This window comes from Bos taurus, chromosome 8, assembly GCF_002263795.3.
Source record: "Bos taurus isolate L1 Dominette 01449 registration number 42190680 breed Hereford chromosome 8, ARS-UCD2.0, whole genome shotgun sequence".
In the NCBI taxonomy this organism is placed as follows: Eukaryota; Metazoa; Chordata; class Mammalia; order Artiodactyla; family Bovidae; genus Bos; species Bos taurus.
In genome coordinates, this window is record NC_037335.1 from 100099509 (window position 1) to 100119151 (window position 19643).

The 19643-nt window shown below is 40.4% G+C and overlaps 1 protein-coding gene across 1 annotated transcript in view; it reads right to left on the reverse strand.

Annotated features, from left to right (window-relative positions):
* The window catches only part of SVEP1 (sushi, von Willebrand factor type A, EGF and pentraxin domain containing 1), a 208629-nt gene extending 201489 nt beyond the window's left edge, over nucleotides 1-7140 (reverse strand). The window contains exon 1 of the mRNA XM_010808239.4: nucleotides 5834-7140. Coding sequence (XP_010806541.2) covers nucleotides 5834-6370 — 537 coding nt within the window. The 5' untranslated portion in view covers nucleotides 6371-7140. The remainder of the gene's footprint in view (nucleotides 1-5833) is intronic.
* Nucleotides 7141-19643: the final 12503 nt, after the last annotated feature.

Sequence of the window (19643 nt, forward strand, 5' to 3'; positions counted from 1 at the left end):
TCATTCCGTTTCAAACGGAAAAGGTTTGAAAAACTCATTTTCCTGGGGTTTTGAGGTTTGAAAAACCTCAAAAATGTACCTGTGACTTTGAATTTCACATCAAGGCTAGACCACAATCAGTTCCAATATCACCATTCTATGCACACAGGGGAACCTAAAAAACTGTCTCATCTCCATGAAAAAATGTCTCAGTTCCCAAATCAAACCGTACAGCTTATCATTTTCAGACCAATCTTGTGATAAAACAGGCTTTGATCCCTTTGCCAAAATTCGCATTGAAACTTCTTCTAATGCCATTTCTAAACACTGATCATCTTTTATCAAATTTCTTCATGAATATCTCATTAAACCTAAGCATGCTCATCAGAGGCCTGGCAAAGGTACAATAACGACATGCAGGTTGCCAGGTTAGACAGGAACTGAGTCCAGCTGACCCTCTCTTGCACCTTCTCATAACCCAACCAAAATGAGAAAAGGAAAATAAAATCAAGGGAAAGTTCAGTTAACACAAACGTTTGAGAAATCCCTGCTTGTTGGATTACAAATGGATCCAGACTGAAGAAAGGCACTGGGACCCCTTTGGCAATTCTACTTTCCAAGACAGGATGTAGTATTTGGAAGGAGAAAGCTGAAGACAGAGTAGGTTTTGAGGAGAGCAGTCTGTACTCGACTCATTATGCATTTAACTGTTTTGAATCAACAATACTGAGAGGCCCTGGGCAGACCTGGCCAAGCCAAACAGAGGAGCTGGTCTATGGCAAGTTCTTCCTGATGCCGCGAGGTTCTTCTCCACTAGGAGTGGAGGCCAGCAGAAAACTCAGCCTATAAAACTGAATCCTGCCTGGGGCAACTGTTAATAGTTCAGTACACAGAGGGCATCTTTAGTGAGTTCTTTTCTCTCATAAAGGCCTTGCAAACATCACAAGACAGGGAAAAAAACACAAATGAAAAGTAGATTCAATACACTGATAAAATGGTAGATGCTGTCATCATAAACAAAATTCAAAGGAAACACAGAGAAAAAATACCTGCCGCAGACTTGGGGACAAAAAGGTTAATATCATTAAAATTTAAAGAGTATTTACAAATCACTAAGAAAAAGAACCACGTTCAAATAAAAAATGGTTAATAATTCCAAAGGATTTTAATAGGAATTTTTCAAAAAAGCTATATATGGCCAGTATATTCAAAAAGTGTATGAAAAAAGTGTTCAACGTCACTAATAAAGGGCAATATAAAAATAAGATTCTATTTTTCACATATAAATTAGAGGGTCATGTTCCAACGATACTAACCTGTATTGGCTGCATCCTAGATATGGACCTAGGCACTGCATGTAGAAGTATAATTTGGTATACATTTTCTGCAGAGCCACTTGGCACAGGTATCAGAGGCCTTTAAAACAGGCATCTTCTCTGAAGGAATAATACCCACCAGTTCAGAAATCTGTATTAAGGAAATTATTAGAGATATGAGCAAAGATCTGGTTTTGCCGTGTTGCTCTTAACAGCCTGTGTGTATGTTAGTGGCTCAGTTGTGTCTGACTCAATAAATTCAAGGACTGTAGCCCACCAGGCTTCTCTGTCCATGGAATTCTCCAAGCAAGAATACTGGAGTGGGTAGCCATTTCCTTCTCCAGGGGATCTTCCTAACCCAAGGATCGAACTAGGATCTCCTGCATTACAGGTGGAATCTTTACCATCTGAGCCACCAGAGAAGCCTATAACAGCCTAACTACATGATAATAGGTAATTACATGATACAAATAAACACACATCCTGTAATGGAATACTGTGTGGCCATGAAAAATGATAAAGTAGAAATGTATTTCTTATTATGGAAAGAAGACTGCAAAATATAATGGAAAAGTTAAGTTAAAAAAGAGAATATACAATATGATGCTTTTTTGGGTAAACATTATTTATACATGATATATGTACATGTATGAATATATACCTATTACCTAGACAACTGCAAAAAGATCAAGACGGATATGTGCCAAAATATTACAGTGTATTTTCAGAAAATTTTTCTGATTATTTTATCTTCTAAGATAAACACTTATTATAAGTAAAATAAAATGTGTTTTAAAAAAATGAGTCAAAGAGCAAAACAAGAATCTAGATATAGAAGTCCTGTTTAAAAAATTAACAATGTTTCTTTACATCAAGAATAATTGTTTAACTGCTCATATAACTCAGTAACAAAACAAAATCCAATCCAATTGAAAAGTGTTCCAAAGACCTAAATAGGTATTTCTCCAAAGACATACAGATGGCCAACAGGCACACAATAAGACACTCATCATCACTAACTGTTAGAGAAATGCAAATCAAAATTACAATGAGGTAACACCTCACTCCAGTCCGAATGGCCATCATCAAAAAATCTACAAGTAGGTGGCGCTACTGGTAAAGAACCTACCTGCCAATGCAGGAAACAAGAGAGGTGGGCTGGATCCCTGGGTTGGGAACAATCCCCTTGAGGATGACATGGACACCCACTCCAGTATTCTTGCCTGGAGAATCCCAAGGACAGAGGAGGCTGGTGGGCTACAGTCCTTAGGGTCACAAAGAGTCAGACACAACTGAAGTGACTTAGCACAGAACAACAAATGCTGGAGAGGGCGCGGAGAAAAGGGAGCCCTCCAACACCCCTGGCGGGAATGTAAATCAGTGCAGGTGCTATGGAGAACAGAATGGAGGCTTCTTAAATTAAAAACCGAGTTGCCATAAGAGCCAGAAATCCCACTCCTGGGCATATACCCAGGCAAAACTATACTTTGAAAAAATACATGCACCTCTCTGTTAATAGCAGCACTATTTACAATAAACAAAACCTGGAAACAACCTAAACATCAACAGATGCATGGATATAGAAGATGTGGTACATATATAATGGAATACTACTCAGCCATCGAAATGGATGAAATAATGCCACGTGCAGCAACATAGATGAACCTGAAGATTATCATACCGAGTGAAGTAAGTCAGAAAGAGAGAGACAATGACCATATGATATCACTTATACATGGATTCTAAAACACAACACAAATGAACACGTCTGTGAAACAGAAACAGATTCACAGATATAAAGAAAAGACTGTTTGCCATGGGGAAGGGAAGTCAGGGAGGGAAGGATTGGGTGTTTGGGATTCGCAAATGTAAACTAGCATATACAGGATGGATTAATAATGAGGTCCTGCTACATAGCATAGGGAACTATATTCAATATCCTGTGATAAACCATAATGGAAAAGAATATGAAAATATATGTATAACTGAGTCACTTGGCTGTATAGCAGAAATTAACACAACATTGTAAATAAAATATACAATTGAATTTTTTTAATTTTAAAAAAGAATACTTGTTTAACATTTAATTTGTAAAGATGCTATTCATGATAGCAATATTGAATGGAATACATTTAAGTCTAAATTTGAAAAATATATGCAGGACTTAATTACTAGAAATCTATAACTTTATTGAAGGATATGAAAAGAACTGGTTAAAAATGGACATACTGTAGTCTTGACTTGGAAGGACTATAATTATAAAATGTAAATAATTCCCAAGTTAATTCTATATTTTCTATAATGAAATCAAAATCTTGGCTAGTTTCATTTGGAATATGTGAAAATGAATTAAAACTTCGTATTAATAAATATATGAGAATTGACTTAAAGAGGAAAAAATAAGAAAATGGAGACTTCTCATGATCAGGTATTTAAATAGGTTGTAAAGTTATAATAATTAAATCATTTTTGCAAAGCTTAAAAGTAATAGATAGATAATAGGATGAACTATCCTATTATCCAGGATAATACAAAATTCATAGAAGGCCAGGAGAAGCTCAAATACCCATAAACTCTTAGTGTATGACAAAAGAGGCATTCAATTAAATTGGAAAAGGATGAATGGCTGGTAAACACATGATGCTGAGGAAACTGGTTAACTATTAAAAAATACAGTTAGACATCTTTGTCATACTATACACTAAAATAAACTCCTGATAGATTAAACTGTGAGATGGGAAAATATTTCTCTGATATGGGAAATGAGAAAGCCATGCTAAGAATATAAGCAAATGTAGGATCTTAAAGACAAAGTTTGATAGATTTGACTATATACAAATTTAAATCATCCATTTAACCACACTGTGATAAACAAAAGCAAAAGGCAGTGAGCTGGAAAAAAACAATTGTAGCATGTATACATAGTTACCGGTCTTACTATATGAAGAGCTTTTACAAATGATCAAACCAACAAACAAACATACACCATAGTTGCAAAATGGTCAAAAACAATGACCAGGTAATCATCAAAGGAAAAATACAAATGCCCAGTAAATGTATTAGAAAATACTCATTCCACAATAAAATGAAAACAATTGAATTTGCTAAAATGATACCTCTGTTCACCTACCAAATAGGCAAAGACATTAAAAATATTGGCACATGTTACTGGTGACCCTGAGGCAAACTTACTGCTGTGGTACTCTGCTGAAGTGAAGTGAAAGTCATTCAGTTGTGTCCAACTCTTTGGAGCCCTGTGGACTATACAGCCCATGGAATTCTCCAGGCCATAATACTGGAGTGGGTAGCCTTTCCCATCTCCAGGGGAATCTTCCTGACCCAGGGATTGAACCCAGGTCTCCCGCATTGCAGGCGGATTCTTTACCAGCTGAGCCATAAGGGAAGTCCAAAAACACTTGGGTAGGTAGCATATCCCTTCTCCAGGGGATCTTCCAGACCCAGGAATCCAACCCGGGCCTCCTGCATTGCAGGCAGATTCTTTACAAACTGAGCTATGGGGTGGGGTGTGCGGCAACTCTGCTGATGGGAATGTAAATCTATACAACCCTCCAAGGCAGAACCGGACAAAATGTATCAAGTAGTTTACAGATGTTCACATCTCTTAATTTAGCAACTTTACAGAAATTCTTCCTAAGAAAGTAATCAAAGGGGTCTATAAATATTTGTGTTTACCAAAACCTTTGTTCGACAACAGATGACAGGTCAAATAGATTATAAACTATAATAATCTAGCAAGAAAGGTCGGTATATAATAACTACATTATATTAGATATATAATGATATAGGTCATTTCATGATATAACAAGTGAAAAATGTAGGCTACAAAACAGCAAGACACTAGTTTGTTTTAAAGTATGAGCAGATGTGCATAATGGGAAAATATTCAACAACATGTAAACAGTGGCTTTTTAAGGGTGATGAGATTAGAGGGTTTTCCCCCCTTTTTCTCCGCTGGTTTCATTCATTTCACACACGCTGGCTTGCTATCGTGTGCCCAACATCTCTATAGGCTCTAAATTTTCTTCAGATGAATATGCATTACACTGTAACCAAAAAAAGTTAAATTTTGGCAAAGTAAAAGTCCAGCATCTGAAACTGACTTCCTTCTTTTAAAAGTCTGGTAAAGGACTCAGAGCAACGAAGTGCATATTGAAAATATAAAATCACATCCCAGAATTGGGGAAATGTTCAGGTCGCTCCACCTCTTACCTTTAGTGACACTTTCTAAAACATACTCACCTGTTAGTTTGCCCACAGTTTGTTCCCACGACAGTGAATGTGAACAGCATCTCAATGACTCCTTCCTAATAGAGTTCTCAAAGACCACTTAATGAACCTGACATCTCCTTAAGCCTTTAAAACCCATCCTTCCAAGGGAACCCCCTCCCTTCCACAACAGGATAGGTATGATTCTGACTTTGGAGATGGGGACGCTTGACTTGGGGTGCTATGGCTGGCCCGAGGCTGAGCCCGGCTTATTGCCGGGCAGGCGGTGGTGGGTGGGAAGGGCACCTTACCGCGGCTTGCTGGAAGGCGCCCTTGGTGTAGGTGCCACCGCCTCGGTAGGTGATGGCCGGGATCTCGCGGCTGAGCAGCGCGCACTTGTGTTGGTGCGCGCGGCGGGAGGAGATGTAATCGACGCGCGGCACCACGTTGTTCTTGGACGAGAAGGTCACGATGGCCACGCGCGTGGCCGTGGGCACCACGGGGAAGTCGGACAGCAGCTTGCGGACGAACTTGAGCTCGCTGAGGAAGTTGGCTTGGCCCACGCTGGACGACTCGTCCACCAGGAAGACGAGCTCCAGGCGCTCGCTGAGCTCTCGCAGCCTCCGCACGCGTCGCCGGAACGCCTGGCCCAGCCGCTCCACTTTGCTCTCCGCGGCCGCCGCGTCCTCGCTGGGCGCGGGCGGCTCCGGCAGCCGCCCGGGGGCTCCGGGCGCCGCCTCGGGGAAGAGGCGGAAGCTGAAATTGCGCGACGGGGACAGCTGCTGAAAGGTCGCCCAGCCTGAAACCAGCGCCAGACCCCAGCAACAAAAGGCCAGGCGCGCCCACATTGCGCTAGAGACGGAGCGGCCGCCCGGAGCGCAGGCGTCTGCCCAGCGCGGAGAGATGCTCGGGCGCCGGGGTCGCCGAGGGGCGTGCGCGGCGCGGGGCGTGGGACGGCGGCCGCGAGCCTCAGCGCTCTCTCATCTGACACTGGGGACACAGTCCAGACTCCTCCGGCAGCCCGAGGATTAGGGAGGGAAGGCGCGCGCTCGCTACCCCTCTCGCTCCCGTCTTTTCTCTCCCCTTACTCCTCCTCCTCCTCGCTCTCCCTGAAGCCTATAAAATGTTTGAAGGCAAGGGGGCAGTCAAGAAGAATCTCCCGCTTCCCTCCTTCTCTCCCTCCTCTGTCTCCCTCTCCCCTCGCCTTCCTCTATCTCTGCCTCTATCTCTCTCCTCCCCCTTCTCCTCCCGGGTTCAAGCCAAAGACTCTCGGAGATTCCATGACACCAGAACCCCGCGTCTGTCAGGCTGTCAACATTCCCGCAGCAAGCGCACCAGCGCCGAAGCCCTGATTGATCCCATATGTCTGGCAGGAGCCGCAGAGGAATTCACTGGAGATGGATCCAGATACCGAGAGTGCCACAGTAATTGGAAACACTTTGTAGAGGAAAACACACACGGACTGGCCAGGGAGTTGAAAGCATCCTTTGAAAATTGCTTGCTCACCTTTTGTGTCTCTTTCCCCCTGTCCGGAGAAACCTCAAAGCCTTCTCCAACTGGATGTTTTATTCGACTTTTGTTGGTGGGGCTTTCTGATCGGTGGGGTGTGTGTGTGTCCTCTTGAAGGTCCCCTCTGATCACAATATATAGGGGTTGCATCTACCCCTATGCAGCCCATAGAATGACTGCCGTGGCGCTGCACGCATGCATTTATTTATTCATCCATTTGGTTACCCCTTCATTCATTTAGCAAATATTTTTGAGCACCTGTTGTGTGCTAGGACACCCGGAATATAAGGAGGAACACAAATTGACATAGATCTTGTCCCCAAGAAACTTACAGGGTAACAAGTGAGATGACCATTAACCAGATATTTCAGAAATAATGTATATAATTACATCTGACCATGCTAAATTCTATGAAGATCTTAGGCAGATAGACTTGACCTTGAAAGATCAGGGAAGCCTTCACTGAGGACGTGAAGTTTGTGCTGAAATCTGATGATGAGTAAGAGTTTCTATCCCCCAGTCCTCTCTCATATGCCCATGGCCTGTTTCAACAGGTGAGACTCACAGAGGCCTACCTCCTTGACTTTAAATGGCACCTAACACATAACTACATACCTACACAGGTTGCCACCTTGGGGTAGTTTTTTTTCCCAAAACAAAACCCTGAAAGGGGTATGCAAGTGCAAAGAAGGAGGAAACTTTGCAGAAGAGATGGAGTAAACTTTGCAAAAGTAATTCTAATGAGGAGTCAGGAGCCTTGTGCAGATACGTTTCTGCAATTATATAAATCACCTGAACCAAGACACTTCCAAGTCTTAGCTTCAGTTTCTATATCTGTTTCATGATGGAAATCAATAATCTCAGAATTTCCTTTGTCTCTAATGTCAGATGATTTAATTCCATCTGTATTTAATGAAATATCTTCACAGTGTATATAATGGTTGAAGTTTTAGGGCTCTGGACTCTGTTTGCCGGGAATGAAATCTGGATTCCGCCATTCAGTAGTTGTATGACCTTGACATCAGTTTGCTCATCTGTAAAATGGAGTGATATTAAATAATAGCATATTAAAGTTATTGGGAAGATATCATACAAAGTTCTTAGACTAGCACTTAGAATATAGCATGTAGTCTACAAATGCTGATTGCTATTATTTCCACATTTAATAATGAATACTCTTCAGATCTTTATTTTCCTAGTAATATTTCTTGACCATCTACCATGCCAGAATATTAGATACTGAGGTATTAAAGCCGAATAAGACTCAGTTCTAATCTTCCAGAAGTTCAAAGGCTATCAGAAGAGAAAACATACTCTGCAAACGATTATAGAGCAGTAGGATGATTGCAAGGATGGGGAATAGGGAGCAAAAAGAAAAAATTCTCAATCTTCCTGGATCTTCCCGGGGAATAAGCAAGACCTCATTTGAGCTGAGACTGTTGAAAAAGAGAAAGTCTGGCCAAATTTCATCTACTCTGTGTTATTTCAAATACATCATTAAGAGCTAACATTTCAGGACCTTTATGTGCCAGGGACCATGGCAACTACTACGTGTACTCACTCATGTCCCCACGAAAACCCAGAGAGGTAGACGATTGTTTTAGTACTTTTTGGTTGCAAGCAATAGGTACCCGGCTTCTCAATGTAAACAAGAAGGGATTTCTTGGCTCAGTAACAACTGGAGAAAGGGCAAGGGTGGATTTGTCTCAAAAAAGCTTGGAAAAGGAAATCAAGAACAACCTAAGTCTTCCATTTTCCTCTCGCTTCTGTTTCTCTTAGAATGTTAGATTTCATTTGTGTCTTCAGATTTATCAACTGAAAAGGAAAGACTTTTCCCCAGGAGCTCAAGTTAAAAATAATTCAGTAAAAACGATCACCATCATGACCTTAGAGAAAGATGTCACTGAAGCATGCATGGGTTATCTGCCCATCCCTAGCCCAACACTAGGGAGGGCATGTGCTGTGCTCAGTCGCTCAGTCATGTCTGGCTCTTTGAGACCCACGGACTGTAGCCCGCCAGGCTTCTCTGTCCATGCGGATTCTCCAAGCAAGAACACTGGAGTGGGTTGCCATGCCCTCCACCAGAGGATCTTCCCAACACAGGGACTGAACCTAGGTCTCCTGCAAAGGCAGATTCTTTACTGTCTGAGCTACCAGGGAAGCAGTGGAATGCATGGGCCATTATAATTGCCCTCAGTTCAGTTCAGTTCAGTTCAGTCGCTCAGTCGTGTCCAACTCTTTGCGACCCCATGAATTGCAGCACGCCAGGCCTCCCTGTCCATCACCAACTCCCAGAGTTCACTCAGACTCACGTCCATCGAGTCAGTGATGCCATCCAGCCATCTCATCCTCTGGCGTCCCCTTCTCCTCCTGCCCTCAATCCCTCCCAGCATCAGAGTCTTTTCCAATGAGTCAGCTCTTCTCATGAGGTGGCCAAAGTACTGGAGTTTCAGCTTCAGCATCATTTCCTCCAAAGAAATCCCAGGGCTGATCTCCTTTAGAATGGACTGGTTGGATATCCTTGCAGTCCAAAGGACTCTCAAGAGTCTTCTCCAACACCACAGTTCAAAAGCATCAATTCTTCATTGCTCAGCCTTCTTCACAGTCCAGCTCTCACATCCATACGTGACCACAGGAAAAACCATAGCCTTGACTAGATGGACCTTTGTTGGCAAAGTAATGTCTCTGCTTTTCAATATGCTATCTAGGTTGGTCATAACTTTCCTTCCAAGGAGTAAGCGTCTTTTAATTTCATGGCTGCAATCACTATCTGCAGTTATTTTGGAGCCCCAAAAAATAAAGTCTGACACTGTTTCCACTGTTTCCCCATCTATTTCCCATGAAGTGATGGGACCAGGTGCCATGATCTTCGTTTTCTGAATGTTGAGCTTTAAGCCAACTTTTTCACTCTCCACTTTCACTTTCATCAAGAGGCTTTTGAGTTCTTCTTCACTTTCTGCCATAAGGGTGGTGTCATCTGCATATCTGAGGTTATTGATATTTCTCCCGGCAATCTTGATTCCAGCTTGTGTTTCTTCCAGTCCAGCGTTTCTCATGATGTACTCTGCATATAAGTTAAATAAGCAGGGTGACAATATACAGCCTTGACGAACTCCTTTTCCTATTTGGAACCAGTCTGTTGTTCCATGTCCAGTTCTAACTGTTGCTTCCTAACCTGCATACAGATTTCTCAAGAGGCAGATCAGGTGGCCCTAACTTAGGTCATATGCTTACTGTGGCAGAGACTCTCAGTCACTTATCTAGTACATCTATTCTAGAAGGGTCTAGAAGAGATATAGAGCTCCTGAGTTTTTGCTGGGCACAAAATTATCCAAAATGAAGGTTATACATCCCAGCTTCTGTTGCGGATGGATGCAGCCATGTAGCTAGGTTCTGGGCAATGATATACAAATCCTGGTTTTGTGTGGCAGCTTCAGAAAACCTCTTTAAAAGACAGCTGCTCCTTTTGTCTGTTGTCTCCTCCTTTCATCCCTTATTCCATTTTCTACCTGGAACATGAACCTGGTGGCAGACCTCTAGCAGCCATCTTGGATCATGAGAATAATGGCCACATTCAAGCAACAGGTGAGGAGTAATCTAGAAAGAGCATGGATTCCTGCACACTTCGCAGAGCAGAACCACCATACTCATCTCAGACTGACTCTCTATCCGCTTTTGAGTTTTCCTGTTACATTCAGCTGAACTTGATCCTGTATAATAAACTCAAACCTGGAGCCATGGGAGCTATCCTCTCAATACATCTTTCATAAATGCTATGGGAGAGAAAGGAGGATATAATGAATTACTCACTACTCCAGAACACATCACTTGTTTCATTTCCTTGCCAAAAAAAGATGGCCATGTATACTTCCAAAGGTTGTGAAGTACAATCTTAACATTGCTCTAGAAATCAGAAAGCTAGAAACATTTGGTGAACACAGCAAACAATGACAATATTGAGTCATATGAAATGGGAAAACAGCTGAGTTCAAAAAGAAGAATCAAGAAAATTCTGGGAAGCTTAATCTGCCCTAACATTGAGGAGATTCCTATAGAAAAGAGTTAAAAATCAGTTTTCGCAAGGACTTTCTGATCTTTAGTTGGGGATAGTAAATGCACTTGGTGCCTGCTATATTACCTATAACTATGGTGAAGTACTTAGGAGCGGTGAACTCTAGCAGAAGTTTGTAATTGAGCAACTGTGGGTATTTGATAAAATTCTTCTTTTCTACATTTTTCATCCCAGCTCTTCTTGGAATCTTTGTCTTTTTTTGGCACCAAAAAAACCACCCAATTATACTAAAATAGTTATTAAAATGTTCTTTAAAATTATATTTGTCATATAGTAATGTGTACTTGTTCATGACCCTATTAAATAATATTACCAATCAACTATTCTAGTAAATGCCTTGTTTTCAAAGTATTGATGAAGTAACGATGTTCTGCTGTGGATCTAAGTACATTTAAAGTTTCCTGGATAATTCTGACACATGCCCTAGGGGCAAAAGCATAAGACCAACATACTCTGGCATTGTATATTTCCAGTGAGCTAAACAGTCAGGTCTACATTACCTATGCTTGTGATAAGGAGTGGAGACTTAGAGAAATCTTGCCTGTATGTTGCCAAGATTACTGCTCTGTGCTTGGCACTGCCCCCCAGAGCTCTCTAGTGTGTTATGTTCTTTGGTCTAAGGCAGTGATTCTCCTGGGGGGTGATTTTGCACCCCACCAACTTCCCTACCCCTACCACCAGGGAAGACCAGGAAATGTCTGGAGATCTGTGTGTATGGGGGGGACCATGCTACCGGCATCTAGTGTAGACGTGGGGAATGCAACTAAACATCCTACGATGCATGGAACAGCTCCCACAACTATTCCGCTCAATGTGTCAGGAGTGCCGAGGCTCAGAAACCCTGGCCTGTACGACAATTAACAGACACAAGACAAGATAAACTTTCACTATAGGAAGTAAGTCGGAGAGAGAGAAAGACAAATACCATGTGATATCACTTATACGTAGAATCCAAAATATGACACAAAGGAACTTACCTATGAAACAGAAACAGAATCACGGGCATAGAGAACAGACTGATGGCTGCCAAGTGTTAGGGAAATTAAAATGGAAAAGCCTTCAGAAGCAGGAGAGCAAGCCTTTGACATGCTTCTGCTCTGCCTGGACACTGCTTGGATTCCATGCTTACATGCAAGCATAGTAAGTCAGGCAGCACCTTAGGTGAGAAAGGTCTTGGAATTCTTGAGCCCCTGGAGGTCTGGCCAGCCCCCTGGGTTCTAACCAAATGCTATGATTCACAAGATTAAACACACAGCATTGTAAAAAGGTTCAAGTAAAAACAGAGCTGAAGTTTTGCACATAAATCAGTCTGCCGCCTGGGATTATAAGCAGGAGCCCACCAAACTTTAATCTGAAGTCTCACCTGTTGGGTCAACACACTGCCTGGGACCTTTTCCCAACTGGGACTCCAGTTTGCTGTTAATGAGAGACTTCCCAGCGCTGTTTAAATCTGTATGTTGGTCAGCCCAATTGCTGATATATGTGCTGTTACTATTCTTTATTGTTTCTATTCCTCTTCTTTTAATGACTGTATATTAAAATTAAGTCAATTAACCCTCTACTAAATATTGAAATTGTTTATGTGTGTGACAAGTGGTTTGTTTTGTTGACAAGTCCTTCAAACCTCAAACAAAAGTAAAACTTGCAGCAAAACACAAGAGGTTAGGGGGAGGGATGGAGGGGGAGGTTGAGGTTAACAGATGTGAGCTTTTATGTGTATAATGAATAAACGACAAGGTCTTACTGTATAGCACAAAGAAGTATATTTAGCATCCTATGATAAGCCATAATGGGAAAGAATATTAAAAAGAATGTATGTTATATATGTACTGAATCACTTTGCTGTACAACAATAATTAATACAACATTGTAAATTAACTATACTTCAATTGGAAAAAAAAAAAAACTTTCGCTCAAGCAAAAATTAAGACTGAGAAGCAACCTAAAAGTACTGAAATGACACCATAGCCAGACTAAGAAAAATGACCTGGGATTCATCTCATGACATAAAGACTTCTGTGAGAAAGCAATGTGTGTTGGTGGTGTAAGGGATGCGGGATACATTATATTTTTCTCGCTAGCTGCACACTGATAAACAAGAAACTGAACCTCAATCCCTGCCTATCCAATGGGACTTCTATTAGGCACATCCACCTCCACTCCACCCTTCACAGCAACCATCTTCCTGCATTAAAGCAGGTGCTCTAAAAAGACAGGATGGATTTGAGGTAGGGGAGAGGGAAGGAGAAGGAAGAAAGCAGAGAGTAGTGCTAGCTAAATGTCCTTCTGAGATGTCAAGAATCAAGTCCAGTTAATGGAAGCAGAGGGAGGAAAATTTCACTTTCCATGCATGCTGGGCATGCGGTCTTTTTTAAAATCTATCAGTGTTAGTGAACCACAGCAACAGGCAGGAGGGACAGAAGGAAGATGCCACCTCGTGACTGTATTTTATAAGACTATCTTTCAGATGCTTTTGAACTGTGGTGTTGGAGAAGACTCTTGAGAGTCCCTTGGACTGCAAGGAGATCCAACCAGTCCATTCTGAAGGAGATCAGCCCTGGGTGTTCTTTGGAAGGAATGATGCTAAAGCTGAAACTCCAGTACTTTGGCCACCTCATGCGAAGAGTTGACTCATTGGAAAAGACTCTGATGCTGGGAGGGATTGGGGGCAAGAGGAGAAGGGGACGACAGAGGATGAGATGGCTGGATGGCATCACTGACTCAATGGACATGAGTCTTGGTGAACTCCAGGAGCTGGTGATGGACAGGGAGCCTGGCGTGCTGCGATTCATGGGGTCGCAAAGAGTCGGACACGACTGAGCGACTGATCTGATCTGATCTGATCTGATCTTTCAGTTGTGAATTTAATAAAAAACATTCTCCCCTGTACAGTGACTGTTAAGTAGAATTATCTGAAGATGGAGTTCATGATGGAAAAGTCCTAGCACTGGACATTGTAAGCAATTAAACAATTAAATAAATAAAAATAAGTGTTGTCAATCTGGCTTTAACACCTTGTGGTAGTTATTTGCCAAATCCTGTCTGATTCTCTTGCAACCCCATGGACTGTAGCCACCAGGCTCTTCTCCATGGGATTATCCAGGCAAGAATATTGGAGTGGGTTGTCATTTCCTTTTCTAGGGAATCTTCCCAACCCAGGTATTGAATCCATGTCTCCTGCATTACGGGCAGACTCTTTACTGCTAAACCACCATGGAGGCCCACTTTTAACACAAAATACAGATTTACAAAATGTTTAAATACGTGTCATTTTATGTGCTTATTTAATTTGATCTTGCCATAAATCCTCAAGTAAATATAATGGGCATTCCGTTTCTATAGGTGAAGAAATAGAGCTGTACGAGGTGGCCATAATGTCTGGAAACAGAAATGGTTTATTGCTATTACATTTTAATGCCTGGCATGTTTAACGTGTTGGCTCTTGCTAGCAATGCAAGCTTGCAGTGAAGGTGGTAATTAACACATCAGTTGTGTCCATCACTGCGTCTGTATCTATAGTGCACTGCCTTCGATAACCTGGTCTCATATCTGACCCTTTATCCTCGAACCTATCCTCAGCTAAACTTTGTAAGGACTTACATCTTGAACTGGTGAAAGGCACATGGATTGAGAATTTTTCATGTGGTAACAAAAGGCACCCTCAGTTTCTAGGATGCTCTTGGGCTATTATGTTTACAGTGACCAATGCCTCTACTCCTTCAGAGATAGTCATCCACAAAACAGCATGCCCAAAACATTGCCTGTATCCTTGAATTCACAAACCAACTTTCCAAAGGTACTCTCTTCCAGAAGGACATGCATTGAAGGACTCTAGATTCACTGACAGGACCAGCCCTCATGCCCACTTAGAAGTAAGAGCTTAATGTGTTCATCTTTCATCATTTTCAACCTGTAAAAAATAGAACAGTATCATTTATATTTATAGATATTATATCCAAGGTCAAGGCTCAAACCAAACTCAGTTTGTGATCTTCACCATAATTCTTGAGGTTGCTCTGCTAAAAACAAACAGTAATAATGATAAAAGTTTTTAAAAGGCACATTCTTTTTATCTTTATCTCTTTTTTTCCCCTCCCACCAGCATGCGGAATACAGAAAGATCAGAAAAGATCATTAATTTCCCATTGACAAACTATGACACCACCACTCCCATGCGGAGGCAGCCATAATTATAGTTACTTCATAAAATTTAGTTTTAAATTATCATGCAGTAAAATGGACTTTTAGTGGGTGTACAGTTCCATGAATTCAAACACATACACAGATTCATGTAACCACACCCACAATCAGGATACAGGATAGTTCCATCACTTGAAAAAGCTCACTTTTGTAGTTACACTGTCTCCTGACCCCTAATGCCTGGCAACCCAACTGATCTGCTCTCCATTACGGTTTCAAGAATCATATAAATGGATTCACATAGTATGCAATTTTCTGAGATTAGTTTCTTTTCATTCAGCAGAATCATATAAATGGATTCATATAGTATGCAATTTTCTGAGATTAGTTTCTTTTCATTCAGCAAAATAACTTTGAAATTCATCTAAGGTTGTGTACAGGTTTTTGTGTGAACTTAAATTTTTATTGACTTAGGATAAATACCCAGAGGTAGGGTTACTAGGTCATATAGTAAAGTATGTTCAGTGCTATAACAAAGAGCCACGATATTTTTCAGGGTGCTGCATGTAGCATTGCTCACTCACAATAGAAATGTATGCATTCTAATGGCTCAGCATCCCATTCATCACTTGGTATGTGCATGTGTGTGCATACATGTACCTATTTGCTTGGGTACATATATATTATTCACATGATTCTCGATTGATAGTACTCCTCTTTTTCTGTTGAGTCCATTATTGAGCCCATTCAGTAAACTTTAAATTTTAGTTATTATATTTTTCAGTTCTACAATTTTCACTTGATTCTTCCTTATATCTTGCCTGAGGTTTGGGAAATACACAAACAGGGTGAGGAAACACACGCACACGTGCTTTTCCACGCTACGCCTGAACTTGAAAGCCTCTTGTGAATCTCTTTGTGTGCCCATGCCTACTTGTGGCTTCAGACTACAGCACTGAGCTGCAAGGGATTTCAGAGGGGGGAAAATGGTAAACTCACTGCTGATTCAGTGGTATTTTATATTCTGGTCTTCTCCCCCAAGTCATCTACTTTATTAACTTTTCTGGGTCCTCAAGTAGTGGTTACATGCACCCTCCAGATGTTACAGTTGTCATTAGATAGGGTGGGATATACTTACACCATCTTACTACTTAGAACTGGTATCATTGTGGATGTACATGCTCAGCTGTTCACTTTACAGTTAAATAACAATTTTATTTTCTTTTACTACTCTTCCCAAGGTTATCTGTTCATTTAAACTTGCACTCTTCTTAAGAAAGTCTTAGTAATTTACACTCTAAGTTAGGAAATTGTCCTTAATTTAAATGTAGATTTAAAAATTATTAACTAAAATTTTTAAATAGCATACGTTTTCAATTATTATATTCTCCTCCATATAAATGGTATTATTTAGCTTCTTTCCAATGTTATACATTGGTCATTTTACTTTACTTTCATAAACATTTTATCTATTTTTTGGTGCTTTTTAGGAACCCAGTGCTTGGACTCCTTGTTTTCTGATACATTAATTTATGCTTTTATCCTGAATAATATTTTATAGTTCCTTGAGTCCTTTATCATTATCACTTATTATCTTTTAAATAGAGCTCTTAAAGATAACATTCCTACTGAGTGTAACTTCAGCTAAACTTCATGTAAGGTGTCATTGTTGTTTTCTGTGTGTGTGTATGGGCTTAGTCATTCAGTTGTATCCAACTCTTTGTGACCTTTTGGACTGTAGCCCACTGGGCTCCTCTGTCCATGAGATTCTCCAGGCAAGAATACTGGAGTGAGTTGTCATGACCTTCTCCAGGGGATCTTCCCAATTCAAGGATCAAACTCAGGTCTCCTGCATTGCAGACAGATTCTTTACCATCTGAGCCACCAGGGAAGTCCCACTGTTTTCTATGCAACATATAATTAGATTTTTATTTCCTCTTTGGTTCAGAAATTATTAAGTGGGAAATTTCTTTTCTTTTCATGCTATTATTTTAACTCTGAGTATTTGTTTGTGTATTTTGTTAAACTATTTTAAAATTAATTCTCAGTTTACTTCATCGGGGTCAGAAAACAGAACTGTACATTCTTGCTCTTATTAAAATTTCTTGTGACCTAATATATGACAAACAGTAAAACATACCATTAGATTTTGAAAAAAAAGATAAGCAGTTTTGGTTGTAAGATATAAATTATTCTGTCTTTTAAATCAATGTTATTGCACACATTATTCAAACACTCCATATCCCCATTCACTTTAATCTAGTCCATCTGTTTAAGACTGAAAGTATGTTAAAATCTGGTACAGTCACTTTTGACAACTTTTTAAATATTTTCAGGGTTTGCTTTGTATTTTCGTGATATATTAAATTTTACCCATAAATATTTTAAAAGTTGTATTCACTGTGAATAAATATCTTCTCATAAACAAGCTAACTACAACTTCAACAACATAAAATCAGCCTCTATTCACTGAATATATACATTTACCTTGAATTTCACTGTGTCTGGATGATGCCTTAGCTTCACTATAATTATTATCATCAACATGATCAGCATCACTGTTTTTAGTTTGCTTGCTATTTCCTTACTCAGCCTTTTTAATCTCCTTTTTTAGTCTGTTTCTCTTTGAAATGCCTTTGGAGGAGGAGATTAGAATTCTGATGCATTGAATGAGTGAGTGAAAGTCACTCAGTTGTGTCTGACTTTTTGCGACCCCATGACTATATAGTCCATGGAATTCTCCAGGACAGAATACTGGAGTGGGTAGCCTTTCCCTTCTCCAGGGGATCTTTCCAAGCCAGGGATCGAACCCAGGTCTAACACATTGCAGGCATATTCTTTACCAGTTGAGCCACAAGGGAAGCCCAAGAATACTGGAGTGGGTAGCCTATCCCTTCTCCAGTGGCTCTTCCTGACCCAGGAATGGAGCCCAGGTCTCCGGCATTGCAGGCAGATTCTTTACCAACTGAGCTATCAGGGAAGCCCCATGCATCTGATGCATTAAAGAGACAAGTATGAATTAAATCATAAAGAAACCAGAAGGTATAAATGAACATTTCTAAGACTGTAGCATGTAAAAGGTTTCAAGCATGTAAACAAAGGAAGAAATCACAAAAAGAACTCTTATTTGACCACATAGCCATTAACACTTTTATCATCATAAAATATCATAAACAATTTAAAAGGACAATGACAAATTGGAAAATGGCATAAAAAATATCTTATCGTCCTTATATATAATGCATTCTTGTAAGTCTACATTAGCAAGGCAATTGAGAATATAGACAAAGGGTAATGAAAAAGAAATTCTGAGAAGAATAAATGCAGATGGACACCAGTCATATGAAAAGCTATGGAACCACATTTATAATTATGGAAATATGCATTATAGCAAAAACAAACTTTTTTTTTGCATTTCATGTTGGCAAAAATTGATGAATATATATTGAACCTTGGAACTGGCTAAGGCTGGGTTGGCAGACACAAAGCACATGTGCTTCCATTCTTCCTTCCCTCACTGAGGTTAAACACCACTTATTTATTTTAGCATTCTTTGCTGCTGGATCCAGATGTGGTCTTGCAGTCCTTCCCATCAAGGAGTACCAGGTCACCACTATTAACTCTAGATGGAATGTATTTGCCAATCCTAAAGTTTGGTAAAAGTGGAGCTCTTCTACATGGTTAGCCCTTTGCAGTCTGATTCAACAATATGATTTTTCTAAGGTATAATAATGATCATACAGGGCTTCCGAGGTGGCTCTGGTGGTAAAGAACCTGCCTGCCAGTGCAGGAGACTTGAGAGAGGTGAGTTTGATCCCTGGGTTGGGAAGATCCCCTGCAGAAGGAAATGGCAACCCACTCCAGTATTCTTGCCTAGAGAATTCCATGGACAGAGGAGCCTGGCAGGCTATCACCCATGGGGTTGCAAAGAGTCAGACACAACAGAAGCGACTTAGCACAGCACAGTGATCAAATATCCTTTACCTAGGATTCCTTCCTAAGGAGATAATCACAAATGAGCACACATATTTATGTACAAGGCTGGAATTTACAGTACTAATTATAAAAGTAAAATGTTGGGGATATTGGAAATAATCCTAACATATAGTAATAGAATGGTTACAGCATATTAAATACATAGAAGGGAAATCTAAATATTATGCTTATATTTTCAAAAAATTTAATGTTATAAAAATACTCAATACATCCTGTTAAATTGGGCTGGGGAGGCTGAAAACCCTGTTATGTGAATTTTTTAAAAAATATGCACATAGGAAAACATGACAAAAGTAAACATACAAATATGTAATAATGTTTATCTTAGAGCAGTAGCTATCAACTCTTCTTTTATTCATTATATTTTAAGGGGGTGGAAAGACAGACTCTAACTCATCATAGGG